Source organism: Amblyomma mixtum, chromosome 6, assembly GCF_055824585.1.
Source record: "Amblyomma mixtum isolate Tamu chromosome 6, ASM5582458v1, whole genome shotgun sequence".
In the NCBI taxonomy this organism is placed as follows: domain Eukaryota; kingdom Metazoa; phylum Arthropoda; class Arachnida; order Ixodida; family Ixodidae; genus Amblyomma; species Amblyomma mixtum.
Window position 1 is genome coordinate 154,116,815 of NC_143017.1, and position 15,826 is coordinate 154,132,640.

The 15,826-nt window shown below is 46.1% G+C and overlaps 1 protein-coding gene and 1 long non-coding RNA gene across 3 annotated transcripts in view; one reads left to right on the top strand and one right to left on the bottom strand.

The window, feature by feature from the left end:
• LOC149340855 (uncharacterized) overlaps positions 1–15,188 on the top strand; it is a 60,677-nt gene extending 45,489 nt beyond the window's left edge. The window contains exon 4 of the mRNA XM_089549754.1: positions 9,808–15,188. Coding sequence (XP_089405880.1) covers positions 9,808–13,326 — 3,519 coding nt within the window. The 3' untranslated portion in view covers positions 13,327–15,188. The remainder of the gene's footprint in view (positions 1–9,807) is intronic.
• LOC149340854 (uncharacterized) overlaps positions 1–15,826 on the bottom strand; it is a 118,732-nt gene that overhangs the window by 100,856 nt on the left and 2,050 nt on the right. The window lies entirely within an intron of this gene.

Here is a 15,826-nt window from a genome sequence, read left to right on the forward strand (position 1 = left end):
GTGGGAGCTCGACGGCAGATTGTGATCAACCTTCTTTGAATGACGTCATGTCAAAGTTAGACATTGTCCTACGCCGTTTAGATGAACTTGAAAAAAAACAGGAGGAACAACTGGCTAAACATGATACCACCAATGAAAGCCTGCAAAAGCAAGCAGTAACGATACAGTGCATGGAAGAATCGCTCGATTTACTGTCTGCTAAGTACGATGAAGTGCTTGAAAATTTTGAATCACAGAAGCAAGACGTAAAAGAGCTAAAGAAAAAAACTACTGATCTGGAGGCGCAACTGCTTGTAAAGGACACTAGGCTTTCTCAGCTGGAAATGGAGGTGAATAGATTGGAATCCTATTCAAGGCTTAATAATTTGGAGATACACGGTGTCAAGTACAACAAGAACGAAGACTTGAAGGCAATAATAAGTTCAATTGCAGGTAGACTTGAACTCCCCATTCCCAGCAATGAGGAAATCGAAACAGTGCACAGGATGAAAGGCAAAGCCGATGCTGAAACTCCCATATTAGTACGTTTCTCCAGGAGGGAAACAAGAGAAAAGTGGCTTGCGAAACGAACCACACTCAAGGATGAGAACATTTACATTAATGAAAATCTAACAATGCTAACTAAGAAGCTTCGATGGATGGCAAAGCGTCTTGCGACTGATAAACTGTACAAATATGTTTGGGTGCGAAACGGTCGTATATTTGTAAGGAAAATTGAAGGTTCCCCTGTTATTACTGTTGAAAACGAAGCGGATTTGTGCAAGATAACGTGATGACTGCGAGTGTACGTTCATTTTGTGAATGGATGGAGATGCGCCGGGAATTTGTATCGGCTCAACCCTGCATAAGTTTTGATGTCATCCATGCAAATGTGAGAAGCCTTCGCAAACATTGGAACATGTTACAAATGTACCTTGAGAATTATTTAGCTGTTCTGGATGTCATAGCATTTACTGAGATCAATATCAGGGATTTTGAATCATCTCTTTACAATATACCGAACTATCAATCATGTGCATTGTGCAGGGAGGACAAACGTGGTGGTGGAGTGTTAGTTTTTGTTAAAAACTCTTGGTTTTGTGAACGCTTGAAAGTTGATTTCGATGAAGCAGAAGTTATAGCTCTTAATCTCACAAACGGTGATGAGGAATTGTTAGTTTGTGCTATCTACAGACCTCCTAACAAAAATATTATAGTTTTTTTAGAGGAGCTGGGTAGTTTCCTTAAAAGATATGGAGTAAACAAACGTGTGATTCTTACTGGAGATTTCAATATTGACATTTCAATAACTGACAAAGCAGGCGTAAGCGAATACCTAACGTTGTTGGCTAGTTTTGGTTTGGAAAATAAAATTCAAGGCTACACGCGAGAAGAATTCCTTGGCAACAGATTAACACAGACGTGCATTGACCATATCAGTACAACCGTGATGGAACAGGAGACGTGGGGCTGTATTATCAAAGAAAAAGTTGCTGATCATTATTTTGTTTCTCTTACGGTGCTAAAAGAGAGTAAAATAGAGGCACAGGAGCAACCTGCGGAAAGGCTTGTAATTAATAATGGCAAAGTAGATAAACTAATCAAGTCGTTCGACTGGAATTCGCTCTTACAGCACAATCACTTAGATGCTTACGAACTCCTTGTTGAACGTTTAAAATCAATTTACAACGCCTCAAAAACGAAGGTCCGGATGACACGTAGAAATAAGGCAAGTCCTTGGGTAAACAAAGAAATCATTGAATTATCCTATATTAAAAGTAAACTTTTAAGAAGGTGCAATGACCACCCACATGACATGGGACTAAGAGAAGAATTCAGGCAGCTGAGGAACAAAATCACAGCGAAAATACGACTGGCGAAAAAACTGTACCAACTAAATCAATTTTCGGCATGCAGCAAGGATGTAAAAAAAACTTGGAACTTAGTACAGAGCACTATAGGAAAACCACACAAGAAAAGCATTGATAACGTCTTAGAACAAGCATTTCCAGACGAAAACAGTGAAGACTTGGCTACCGAATTCAATAAGCGTTTTGTAGATTCTGTTTCCGCCTTGTGTAAACCGGGAACGTCGATAAGGAAAACTACTGCTGCTATTTCGAACATCCATTCAGCTTACATGCCTACTGTTACTGAGCTAGAACTACGGGATGTATTGAAAACAATGTCAATCACAAAATCGCCAGGGTATGATGGTGTTAGGATGAGGGATCTCATAGTGCATTTTGACAGATTTAAAACCATATTACTTTGTATTATTAATGGAACTTTCACAACCGGACATATTCATAGGTACATGAAAATAAGTTTAATAAGACCTTTGCACAAAAAAGGCTCTAAAAGAGATTTTAATAATTACAGGCCAATTGCGATCTTGTCCGCCATCGCTTGTATCATGGAGAAAATTGTACATGCCTATATGACGTCCTTTTGTGATAAGTACCATCTATTAAATGCCGCCCAGTATGGGTTCCGCAAAGGTAAAAGTACCTTAAGCCTACTGGAAGATTTTCATGATTTAATATGTAAAGAAATAGATAAAAATAACATTGTCCTTACACTTTTTATTGATTTACAAAAAGCGTTTGATACTATTAATCACAATTTACTATTAGCTAAACTCGACCATTTTGGTTTCAGAGGTCCTTACATGTCGTTTTTTAAGAGCTATTTTGCTGATCGAGAACAATGTGTTCGAATAGGCGAATCGTTCAGCACAATGTTACATGTTCACACTGGTGTTCCTCAGGGCTCTGTGTTAGGACCCTTATTATTCAATATTTACGTCAATGACGTGACCAATCTTCCGTTAAGCTCTCAGATTTTTTTATATGCCGATGACACTGCTCTGGTGGTACCAAGTGAAACTTATGAAGAAGCATGCGGCAGGATGCAACAGGATGTTCATTTTTTGATAGAATGGCTCAACGCTAATCAGATTTATACTAATATCTCAAAAACCTGCCTTCTTTGTTTTCATAGTCCATACAAACAACTTCGTACAAGCTCTAATATATATCTTCATGATAAGAATTGTACAAGCTGTTCATGCACGCCGTTGGAACTTAAATCTAGTTTCAAGTATCTTGGCATGACATTTGACGAAACTCTGTCATGGAACATTCATATTCAGGAGCTAGCCAAACGTTTGCGCTTGGTGTGTGTTTATATGTATGCCCTGCGATCTATTTGCGATGTGTCGGTTAGAAAAATGGTTTATAAAGGTTTAGGAGAATCCATATTGCGATATGGAATAACCATTTACGGAACTGCATCACTGTATAAACTAAACATACTAAGCCGCATACTGTACAGAATTGCATCTAATCTCGCCTACGGAACTAGCTGTCATGATAAAGCGGTAAAAGCTAGTATGGAACATTTTGAGATGCTACCTGTACACAAGCAATTTATCTTTGAAATATTGCGCAAAAATTTCTTCCACAGCGTCTTTAAAACCGACAACATTAAAGCACGGCCTCTCCGTCAGTCGGAAAAATACGTCATACCACGGATTTACACCAACTATGGGAAAAAAACCCGCAGTCATTATGTTCCTTATTACTTCAATAAGATACAAACAACCCCGAGCATTAATGGATTAAAACAACTTAATAAGTTTCTTCGATCGTGGTTGAATAGTAATACTGAGTGATAAATTTTTAATCTATTTTTTTTTTTTCTTTCCATGTTCTCAGCGTTGTCATTTCGTGCATGAAAACGGTGGATGCTTTCTTGTATTCGATGTTTTTTTGTTCATGTATTCGCCTTGCACCGCGGGAGCAGTATCTGAGTCTGTCTGGTTTCAGCTCTTTAGTGTTTTTATGTTTTATTGCATTGCGGAAGCAATTTCTGAGTCTGTCTTGTTCGAGCTCTTTTTTTTTTTTTTTTTGTGTGTGTGTGTTTTATTCACCGCTGATCATGTACTTCACACTCCGGCTGCCCAGCCACGCACACAAGCGATAACGCTTACGCGGGCTGGAGCATGTACTTGCGAATTGAAGTGAATAAAAGATATTATTATTATTATTATTATTATTATTAAAGGCACTGACCCTCAGTCGTGCACCGCATAGGGCTCCAGTCGCAGACCCACAGACAACACAACTGGGTCAAATCCAGTGGCCAAAAGTTATGGCGTGGTTCTGGAAGGGTGACGTCATAGAGTTTCTTGCTGTGACAGACAGACTGCCAGCACCACAGCCATTGCTATTACTATTACTGCTACTACTGCTACTATTACTACTACTGTTACAATATTGCTACTACAACTGCCATCACTCTGCTGTTCCCGTATACCGCGGCTGACTCTTACATTTATGTGCGTAGCGGTCTCATAAAACGGACGAAGTCTCAATCACATGCAGGCACCTTCTCTTCACTTGGCTTACCCAGAATGCAAGCAACATATGTCTTCGATGGCGCAGCTTTGTTTTGAGAAAGCAACTTCCGTCTCAGCGCCGCACGTAATAAGCAAGATCTGTATCCTACAACCGCGCTTAACTATCTCTAGGCGAAGGGGGCCGGGGGGGGGAGTTTAAAGAAAACATATCTTAGAGAGCAGCCGTTTTGTAGACGGCCTTGTTGAAACGTGCCGTTGGTGTGTGTTTTGGTAAAGACCTGCCGCTGAGCACCGGATAATGCTCCTTCAGAAAACTGCCTGAGTCACGCCGCTCGGCTCCGCCTGCGAGAGGAAGCCGCAAATCGAGCGCGCGGCCTCGCGTCGCGGAGGCAATCAGTGCGCGGCTAGCTCCGACTGTTCGTGAATTCTCATCCTATTTGTCCGCTGCCCGCTGGGCCCGCCGGCGGTGCTCCCGTTTTCTCCACGCCGCCATGATTGCTTCCAGCAGCCACCACGAAGTACAGCGTCGTTAACTCTTGTACGTAGCCACGGGCGGGAAGATTTTCTTCGTTCACGTTCGGCGCCCTGATTTCGTTGAGCAACGAGCTCCACCTGCTCCGCCCTTCTTCCCCCTCCCCAGCTGACGACTCCGGCTCATTCGTCTTTCTCGATCTCCCGCCTTTGAAATGTGTTCCACTTGCTACTCTCATCGCAGAAACAAAATGACTGAGCGTATGGCTGGATCGATCAGCCTTGAAATCGAGTCCTCTTCTGGCTTCATCAGTTGCATGTCCGGCGGTTTTAGGATACGCACAGACATAACTTACTCAACGAGAACAACATCCATACGTGCTTAAAACACGAGCCTGTGCTCTTGATTGCCTTATCAGCTTCAGTACATGGTAGCCACGCAGCGCGCTCTTCTGGTTGACATCATTGCTTGTCCTCTTTCTCTCACTCTTTCTCTATGCGCAAAAAGAGTAGGAGGAGAAGATTAGCTACATAGGAGTCTGTTATCTTAACTTCACGGCTATGAAATGAGTACTAGAGCGTGAAAGGTTAAAAAGTAAGTAAAAACGACCAGAAGTGAAAACTATAGAGCTCACGAACATGAGCACATTGGTCAATGCAGGTAGTCTTGCTCGACCACGAAATGCATGCAAGCATAAAAGGGTGTTGTCACAAATATTTCTGACTTAAAAAAAAAGGATAAAAGTGATCGCGAGCGTTAGTCATAGCCTACAGACGAGACCACCGTCCACGAAAAAAAGCCTAGAAGAGTCGTCAGAGTGTGCTTCTGGCTTTCGGTGAACGACCGGGACCCCAGCAGCGATTAAAAGACGCTTTTCTACGATATTGAGCTGGCCGCGCAAAAGCTCACGCATGTGAGAAATCGGTAAGACAAGTACTAATTCTCCACGTATAGTGTCGGAAGCGCAACGACTACCGCAGCAGGTTCAGCTGCATGATCTCACGCAATGCAAGAATCGAAGCTTGTGGCTGTTATAATGGCGCGAACTACGTTTAGTATGGAGCACAGAAAACTATGCAACTATGACCAAGTAGAGTTCAGTTGCCATGTTTTCTCTGAATGGCATTCGTTAGATGACGCTACCTAGAAAATAAACAAAAGATAATATTGGCTTGCCCATACCTCAATAGGCATAACGTGCTTGTCTGAGTAGCAGAAAGAAGTCCCTCCTGCATACCGAATAGAGCTTCGTTTTCTCATCAAACTGTCCACTGTTGCAGATAAACTACTATGAATGACGGTGAAGTATGCTCTTAACATTTGATGACCAAATCATTATATATACGGGTTCATACTATTCCCACGTGCGCAGTAGTGGCTAGACGATCCACCGCAACATTGTTGCCCGACCCAGTGTGGCTCGAAGTACACTGAAAATTAGCTTCGCGGTTAGTCGGTAATGCAAGAGCGAAACTTAATAAAGGGCAAAAACGCTATCACCGTGGAAGAGGTACAGGATGACATTGCGCAGGCACGCCAGTCTTTGTATTGTTAACCTGTCAATGTCAAGAACACAACAGGCCAGTCGACGCCTGCTTCGCTTCGCAGAACACTCATGAAAGGAACGGCGAAGTTGGCGACAGGCAATTATCTTCCTGAACGTGGTCGACCTCGGAGGCAGTAAGACAACTGACCCGCTGACCTAAGCTTTGTACACATTCGATGTACCATCATCACTTGCCGTTGCGCTGTTCTGCTTGATCGCCCGATAATTGGCCCTCATCAACTAGAAGGATTTGACCCTTCGAGTCATACCCGCTTGACCGCTCAGTTCGCTTGGCTGCACTGTCGGCCCTTCTTCGCAGGGATTTAATTGCATGCAGGTGTTATGACAGGAGTCTTAAATTTGTGATATGGACTTCAGTTATACAGTCTCCGTCCACTGATTAAGAACACGGTTTGTTCGATAAGCGTTTGCGCAACCAACGCGGTATGCAATCAAGACTCGACAGATGTCAGTTTTTCGCTTTAGAGTTCCCGGCAATAAATTTTTATTCGTATTACGATCTCGTTGTCTCAGTGCAACTTGTAGACTGAAATACTTGAATGCTACTCAAACATGGAAAACTCGAAACCTATGGCCCAACTGCCGCTGTCGCCAGCCCAGATGCAACCGCATGATTTTGGTCGGCAGTGCACTTTCGTAGACATACCAAAATCAGTTGGTCGCTCCATTCTCCAATATATGTGGTCTCACGGCACCAGTGAAAGATGAATCGACAGTTATCCGCAACCTAGAGAGAATCAAAAACTGTGCCCTAGCACGTATGGCAACATTCTCTCATCCCCGTGCCGAGAACTTTGCGCGTGCTAGTGAACTCCGCGTTGACCGCTATTAAAAACGCGCCACTGCTTCTTCCTATGTTGTCCACGTCCTTGCTTAAAATGCATAAAAATGTATGCCGCGCAAGTGCTCACGGTACCGAATTCAATTTATACTCGATACCGCGCGTAATTATGGAGTACCCTCACTTATATCCTTTCGTGTTCCACGCTTTAGCAACCATTTTCCCTTTCTCCTTACGGTCGGGGAAAGGAATACGCGAGCACTCCATGTTCTTCCAGAACACACACTCTCTCTCTTTCTTGTTGGTGTTCGCTAAAACTGCCGACTAAAGACCGCTTCAAAGCAAATATTATTTCCTTTTTTTTTTTATCAAGCAGCAGTCTCCTCTTTTCGCTCTGGTGGTAATCCCATGGCGATCGCTTTGAGGCGACCTCCTATGCAGCGATAAGCGGGATTTCGCTCGCCAGTCTGAAGCATCGTCTCCAGCTGCAGAACGCTTTGGGGGAAGTTAATGCGTCGCGGCTCGGTTTCCTATCGGCTGGATTTTGCATAATCCACTTTTGTGACCAGGCACCGTACGCGGCCTTGGAAGCGGTTGCGCTGCCGCCGCCGCGGCCTTTCCGGAAGGCGCAAAGACGTTTCGGCCAGAAAAACAGGTTTGCTTGGCACAGCGTGACTCTGCGTTGAACGTAATCACCAGGCGAGTCTTTGCCCCTTGAACGAAAGGAGATGCGTGCTGATGGCGACAGCAGACGTCCAGCATTCGAAGGAAATCTAGATCGTCGTGCAGTTTCACTAGCTACTGGCGGATATTAAAGAAAGATGACGTTACGCCTTGTACCACTGCGTTGATATATAAAAGATATTAAAGAGTCATGCTTTAGCTTCTGCTGTATGGAGCATACGTTTATTTGCTCTATTCGAACTGCATGCTTTTGAATCCAAAATTGTCAGGACACTGTGTCATTCGGGCAATAAGTGTGAGCAAGGTTGTTTAATAGAGAGGAAAGCTGTTAAGAGGAAGACGCCTTTACCCTGCTCCTGTTGTCTCCGATTTCCCGCGCGGTTGTAAACTTGCCATATAGCTTGTTCCCATTTGGATGTCATCATCGCTAGTCCCCGCCCTTATTCATACCTATATTTTGTGATAAACATGACAACGCTGCATTTCATTTTAATTAATTTGCCAGCAATTTTAGCGAGGCTCTGCTATGACTGAAGAGATTTAATAAAATATGAGGAGGGGGATTTGTAGAGACAGAGAGGAACCGAGTGAGCGAGAAAATTGGCTACATCGTGTTTCAGATGACCCTTGCATGCTACATTCACCAGGAAACTTGAATTCAAGCATGTTTTTCTCTCCACCCAATTTATTCTTCGTGATTTCAAGAAGGATATCATTAACTTAGGTTTGTCCTCAAATATGTGCCGGTCGCTTCCATTCTATCAACGTTACTCTCCTCTCTCCTCCCCCCCTCCCCCCATTTCCTTTTTCCGCATCTCACTGCGCTGTAATTCAAGTGTGGAGTTGACCCCAAGAGAAAACAAACAGCCGATGGTGCAGAGGTTCAAGGAATGGGGATGCGGGATACGGAATGTTTCCAGGATAGACTGGCCGCGGTGGATGACACAGGACAAGGCTAACCGGACTAACACAGGCTAACACAGGACAAGACCTTTCTTTGTCCTGCAATGAACGTAGCCAGGGTGATGTTTGTTGTGGAGACGAGGATGACAATGATTTTACCCCATCTCGTACGCATGTTTGTTTTGCGAGACGGCGCCGTTCCCGTGTGCACATGCTCGCGCACTCGAGAGAGAAATGAATACAGAACGGAACACTGCCTAGCAACTGCCTCTTGTCAGCCTTATCGTTTGACAAAGAAGCACTCGCACCACGGTCTTAAACAGCCGCCGCACGCGAGCGGCGAGTTGCTCAACCGTGCATGGAGTTGTACGTATGCTAGCAGGCGCGTAGCGCGTATCGTCGTGAAAGGGTTCTTCCGCGAATGAAGAGCAATCACGGGGCTTCTTTGTAGCATGCGGCATTGCGTCATTCCAGGGACACGACGGGGGAGACGCTCGATTGCTCTTTGACGCAGTTTCGCGGGCGGTGTGTTTGCTGAGAAATAATGCGTGAGGTGGTTTGCACTCAGCCGGAAACGAGTGAGCTGGAGAACTCGTCAAGCGCTGGAAGTAAATATCCACTTCAACCAGGAAGACCTACAACTGACCGACCCGCCGCACTAGAAGAGCTATATGGCATCTTGAATATATTGCGGTATTCACGCCGTTATTTGGCAGTGCCAAATGCTGACTGAACATCAATGCCTCCCTCACTAGCTTTCATGCCAGCTTAACTAGAATCACCATTTTTTTAGCAGAACCTCTGATACTAGCGGAAAGCACACCATGTTCAGAGCGCGTTGCTGCACTCTAAACATAAAGGAGTGTCCTCTAGCACACTCACTTTTCGAACGGGAGTGCGCCAGAGGACAACTTACTCCCATATGGGCGTGTTCGTTTTTAGTGTGCGCCGATATACACAGCTAGACCCGTAATTTGCGCACAGCCATCGTACTGAATAGAAAATAGTTATTGCTAATAATTTTCCTGTGTTTCTTGTTCTCCGCTCTTACGCTGCAGGTGCTTAACATCAACGACAACGATTTCGAAGACGTGCCGGCATCCAGCCTGGTCGACCTGCCCGCCCTGACATGGCTCAGCCTCGACGGAAACCGCATCTCCGCGCTGACCAAAGACGCCTTCCCGCCTTTAGAAGCACTGCAAACGCTGAATCTGACAAAGAACATAATCTCCACAATAGAAGAAGGCGCCTTCACCAATATTCCAGGAGTGAATGTCCTCTACCTGGGCTCCAACCGAATCAAGAACCTTCCCGCTGGTGCCTTCGACGGATTAGAGCGTTTGACAACGCTGGACTTGTCCAACAACTTCATGGCGCATATACCCACCACGACACTACGCCGCTTGCCCGCTTTGAAGATGCTCACGATGAGTTCCAACAAGATCCGCTCCTTCAGTGGAGCAGCGCCGTCGGAACTCAGAGGTCTCGAGTACCTCGACTTGAGTCGCAACGAAATCTCGCAAGTCGAGCCGGGCAGCTTTGACGGAATGAAAAGCCTCAGAGCGCTGAGGCTGGGTGTCAACCAGATCCGCAAGGTGGACGCGGCGACCTTCAGGGGCCTCGTGAGTCTAGAAGCCATCTACCTCGAAGACAACCAGTTACTCGTCTTCCCATCGGCCCTGCTCAGCTCTCTGCCAAGACTGCAGAAGCTTCACCTGGATTACAACAGAATCGCCGTGCTTTCGCCTGGCGTTCTGAGCGCGGGAATCGGCATCAGAGAGTTGTCGTTGGCCTACAACCTGATCACGGAAATTCCCAACGGCACCTTCAGGGACTTGCAGCTTCTGGAAACGCTTAATCTTCGTGGCAACAAGCTGACCACGCTCTCTTCTGGAAATCTGCACGGGCTGCAGAGCTCGCTGATGGCCTTAGACCTCGGTGACAATGGCATTATCTCGGATGCACTGAGGCTGGACTTTCCTAACTTGCAGCTACTGAGCCTCGGCAAGAACAAACTAACGTCCATACCACCCAACGCATTTTCCGCGCTTAAGAAGCTCAAGAGACTCGATCTGAGCTCCAACCAGATTCGCTTCCTTCCTGCAGGTCCGCTGGCCTCGCTCCGCGAGCTTCAGTACCTCGACCTGGCTTACAACAGCCTGACAGATGTAAAGCTGGGCGCACTGAATAACCTTGTCGAGTTACAAGAGCTCACGCTCAAAAGTAATTTCATCAAGGACATGAACACCATGGCCTTCCTAAACCTAACACGCTTGAAGTCTTTAGATCTGAGCTACAACAGGTTGAGTGGAATACGGACCGGCACGTTTGACCAACTCCCCGCGCTAAAGACGCTCAAGCTTAACAACAATGTGCTAAATTCTTTCAAAGCCGAGCTTTTCACCAAAGAGACGTTCATCGAAGACTTGAACTTGAGCCACAATCAGATAGCTTACCTTTATCCAGATTCATTTACGATGCATCAGCGGCTTCACAAGTTAGACATCAGCCACAACAAGCTATCCTTTTTCCCGAGTGAAATCATTCGTTCGATCTGGTCTCTGGAAGAGCTGAAACTCGGATACAACAAACTTCACACTCTGGAGGACTCCGACTTCGCCGACCTACCGAGGCTGAAGCATCTGGATCTTCAGCATAACCAGATAAGTAGTGTCGGTGACAGGGCCTTCCAGAATTCGACGCAGCTACGGCACCTTGAGCTTCAGCACAATCAGATCTCGCACCTGGGTGACAGGCTGTTCCAGGGAATCAGTCAGCTTAACTTGGACTTGAGTTACAACCACATGAGTTCGCTTGCTCCCGATGTGTTCAGCAGACTTCGTGACTTTAAACTCGAAAGCATTAATCTGGCCCATAACGAGTTCAGCACGTTCCCAACCGTGGCTTTGAGAAAACAGTATTCGTTCTTGGAAAAGGCGAACTTCTCCAACAACCACATTGAAGATTTTCCCTCGAATGCAGATGTTCTTGTAAACATCAAGGAACTAGACGTTTCGAACAATCCTCTCACCACCAATGCGCATCACGTTCTTCTTGCCGAGCCTAAAAGTGTGCGTTTTCTTCACCTGGCAAACACCGGCATACGCAGCTTGCCGTTGATCGAAAGTCCGTTTTTGCGACTTCTCAATTTGTCGGGAAACAGGATATCGGCGCTGTCGCCCAATAATTTCCAGAAAACTACTCTTCTCGAAGTTCTAGACTTGTCAGGAAATGAAATTCCAAATCTGAGCATAGCCACAGCTGGCGCATGGACGAATTTGAGAAAGCTTAGGAAACTAGACCTGTCGGACAATCCTATATCGTACCTGGTGAATGGAGACCTTGAAGATTTGAAAAACCTTGACGAGTTCAGTTTCGCGCGGCTTTCAAAGCTAAACCACCTCGAATGCGAAGCATTGCATCCCATGTCCAGGCTTACCAAAATAAACCTTTACGGGTACGCACACCTGCAGGCACTGCACGCTCGCAAATGTCTGGAACCCTTTGAAGGCCTTGAAAGCCTAGGGATAGAAATAAAGGACCACCTGTTTAAGGATCAGCTGCAGAAAGCCTATAGTCCTCGCCTCAGCAACCTCTACGTGACTGGCAAAGCCATTACCGGGCTGTCCTCCAGCGCGTTTGCTGGAATAAGGGGTCGTGAATTCCGAGTGACGATCTCCGGCACAAGCATCGCCGACTTGCCGACTACAATCTTCCTGCCTCTGCCACTGTCCACGAAGCGGATCGTGAACGCGAACAACAATCAGATCAAGATGATCAACCCTCAACTTCTTACCGCACTCTCCAGCAAGCAAGCCGTGCTCAAGATCGAGGGCATCCAGCAGAATCCGATCACCTGCGACTGCAACCTGCTCCCGTTCTGGCGCTGGATTCAAGACCACAAGGCGACTCGTGACGACGACGAAAGCGGCAACGAACCGTTAATCGACGTGGCGTGCGTCGAGCCACATCACCTCAACAAAATCCTCATCGTCAACTTGCAAATGGACGACCTCTTCTGCGACGACGAAGCCAACGACGAAGAAAACGAGGAGACATTGGCCACGTCGAGCCGACTCCATAAGGTCACGACCGACGGAGGTACGCCGACGGCGCGCAGCCCGACCACGCCGATCAACAACAATATTGTGCGCAAGACCACGTCTCCGCACCGCAAGGAACCCGAGATCATCTTCGAGGCGCCCACGACCACGCGGCCTCGCCAGTCGAGCGGCCAGAGCGTGCTGACCAAGGTGGACACGATGATAATCGGCATCGTGGCGGGCGTGGTCGCCTTCGTGTGCATTCTCATCATGGTGATCTGCATCGTGCGGCTGCGGCGCTCGCGGCCGCCCCGCTACGCGTCCACGACGGGGCCCGTGCCCATTGTTAACGGACACGTCAAGTGCACGTGCCTCAAGCCGCCGCCCAGCACATGCACTTGCTTCCCGCCGTACGCGGTGCCGCTGGCCTACCACCCAGGCTCGAAGATGATGGGCCCGCCCTCCATGTACAACACCATGTCCAGGTCGACGGCGTACTTCGGGCCGTACGAAAGCGACGTCGACCATCGGTGATGCCGTCACGGCTTGTATCCACTGCTGTGTGCTTGTGCGTGTGTGTGTGTGCGCAGTTGAACTGCAAAAAAAAAAAAAGCCAAGAACCAAATCGCCGACGTTTGTGCCGAGTGTGTTTACTATAGAGGCGGCGGAGAACTTGCTGTTCGGAGCCATGAAACATTGAAGATGTGCGCGTATATATGCAGGACGCTAAATGTTGTGTGCCTGTGTGATTTTCACGCGGACGCTTCTATTTGAAGGAACTGACGTAATCGACACCGTCGGTGCGGATGACTATTCCGAGGTCGCACTGACAACTGAGCTCAAGAAGCTGAAAATAATGAGGCCCTGACAGAATGAAGAATCGTGTCTGCACGTCTCAGGGTTCCGGCGACGTGTCTTTTAGTTCACTCGAACTTTAGGTACCAGTCTTTTATGTGAAGCCCGCGTAAAAGACTGCCCGCACGCTTTTGCTTTGGAAGCTCAGTGGTGTTAGTTATCCTGCGAGTAATGATGTTAACGTGCCTGAAAATGCCACGTGATGCATTCTGAGTGAATTGCTTCTACCACAAGCTTTCATAAACTGCACCTGGGGACTAGACGCAAAAAAGTTCAAAACTCTGGGCGCCCGGAGGACAAGCGATGGATTTAAAAATATTGTACGCGTTGAAGCGTAAGCAGTGTTTTAATCTCTAGGGCATTTTTTCTGCATCTGAGTCCCTTCCACTTGAGAAGCCGTACAAAATCTGCCGACAGATCGATCGTCGTCGTATGTAACGGTGCTTGATTGCTTTCATTTCCTGCTTTTTACCCTGATATAGTGCAGCCATAACTTCCCAACTACTCCAGACTGACATTTTTGAGGATTTCTTCTTGCGAGATAAGTCCAAAGCAAAACGCGAAAAAGAACGAACGTACTGAAAGCAACAGACAGTGAGGTGCAGCACACAGCAAGGAGACACGACAAGAGGCTGTCATGAACCATGAACCAACTAGCTCAGGATCCAGAATATCTTGAAGAACGAACGACAGCATGAAGAAACATAGCCGTTAACTTGTCCGGAAAATTTCTTTTTTTGTGTGTGTGGCGGCGCAGTCAGCAGAACAAAAATTTACATTGCGTGCCTTTGTCAGATAATCAGTCAAAACCAGGGATAACCCAGTACTTTTTTCGTTTTGTAATAATTTGTGCATACATGCTTATCCAAGCTTGATCGCCGCTGAGGTTTTCTTTACGATCACAGAGGGGCTGAAAAGTAGCTTTTTTTTCACTTTTATTAGATCATAGATGTGTTTTCGGTATCTTTATGAATACTACCATAGAAAAACAAATCAACTTCGAGCTTCGACAAATAGTGCAACCGATAACGTCAAGCATGTATTTAGGCTTCAAAACAACTCACCTTTGCTCGTCAGCATGTTCGTAATGCCTACCTCTTACCAGTAGTCTCAAAAAAATCAGTTTGAATACAAATAGAAAGTTGTTGCAAACTCAAGTCAGTTTGCAGCAAACTTCGACAAAGCGCCCGTGCGGCATTGTAAATATGTGAATAATGTCAAATCAGTCGGCTCACATGTCAAAAATGTTTGACAGTTCTTGTGTACGCTGTGCTTCAGGATGTCTCTCGCAATGTCTGTTGCAATAACATATTTTTTTAATGTTCATTGAAATGTTTACTTAAATGCTCGTTACTGAGTTTAGGGAGTCCTGTCGTTTTGGAAGCCATAACCCGCTAGTATCATTGTCAGTGTAAAGTTTGGTATTTACAATGTTGTTAACTAGCTAGATTAGGTGGCGCGAAAGATTGTTACTGAGAAACTTTATCAACGTGTGCCACTATTCTGGTTTGTAAAGAATACATTAAACTTATAAAACAAGATCCTGTCTTCGTCTGTCCTTTTCTGGGGCCTCGAGATAGTGCAGGAAAACGCGAAATGCCGGGACGAATCGAAGTGCCAAGCAAATGGAAGCATTCGCTTATATTTTCCAGTCCAAGTATAATTTCTTGTTATTTCTTTGTGCACAGTGCTTAGAGGAGCAGTCTGTTTACACAATCACTATAGTGCAAGGGTGTACCATTGCCTCTTAGTATACCTCTTGCACAAAGATAAGAAATAATGGTCAGGGCAGGCACTGAACGGCGCCTGATTGATAGGCACTGATAGATAATGAGTTAACTGCGGTAACCTACAGGGCAAACTGGTGTTAATATTTCCATTTCGTCACATCTTCGTGCCAGCCACATAGATATTCGGCATACAGGCTAACTCAAGCACAGCATCTCGCCGTTTTCAAGCAGCACCTTCAGGAATGCAAGTAATCTCGACAAGCAGCAGCTCTACGGATTTCTACTTGTCTTCAGGCGCATTTAACACTTTCCTTTTTTTAAAAAAACCATACACCGAGAATGCCGTGTCTGCCATCGTGAAGTGTACACCTGCAACTCTGCACCTCATCAAAGGTTTGTGTCCACAATGCCCGCAACATGATATTGTAAAATGCTGCCAGCCCAGTCCT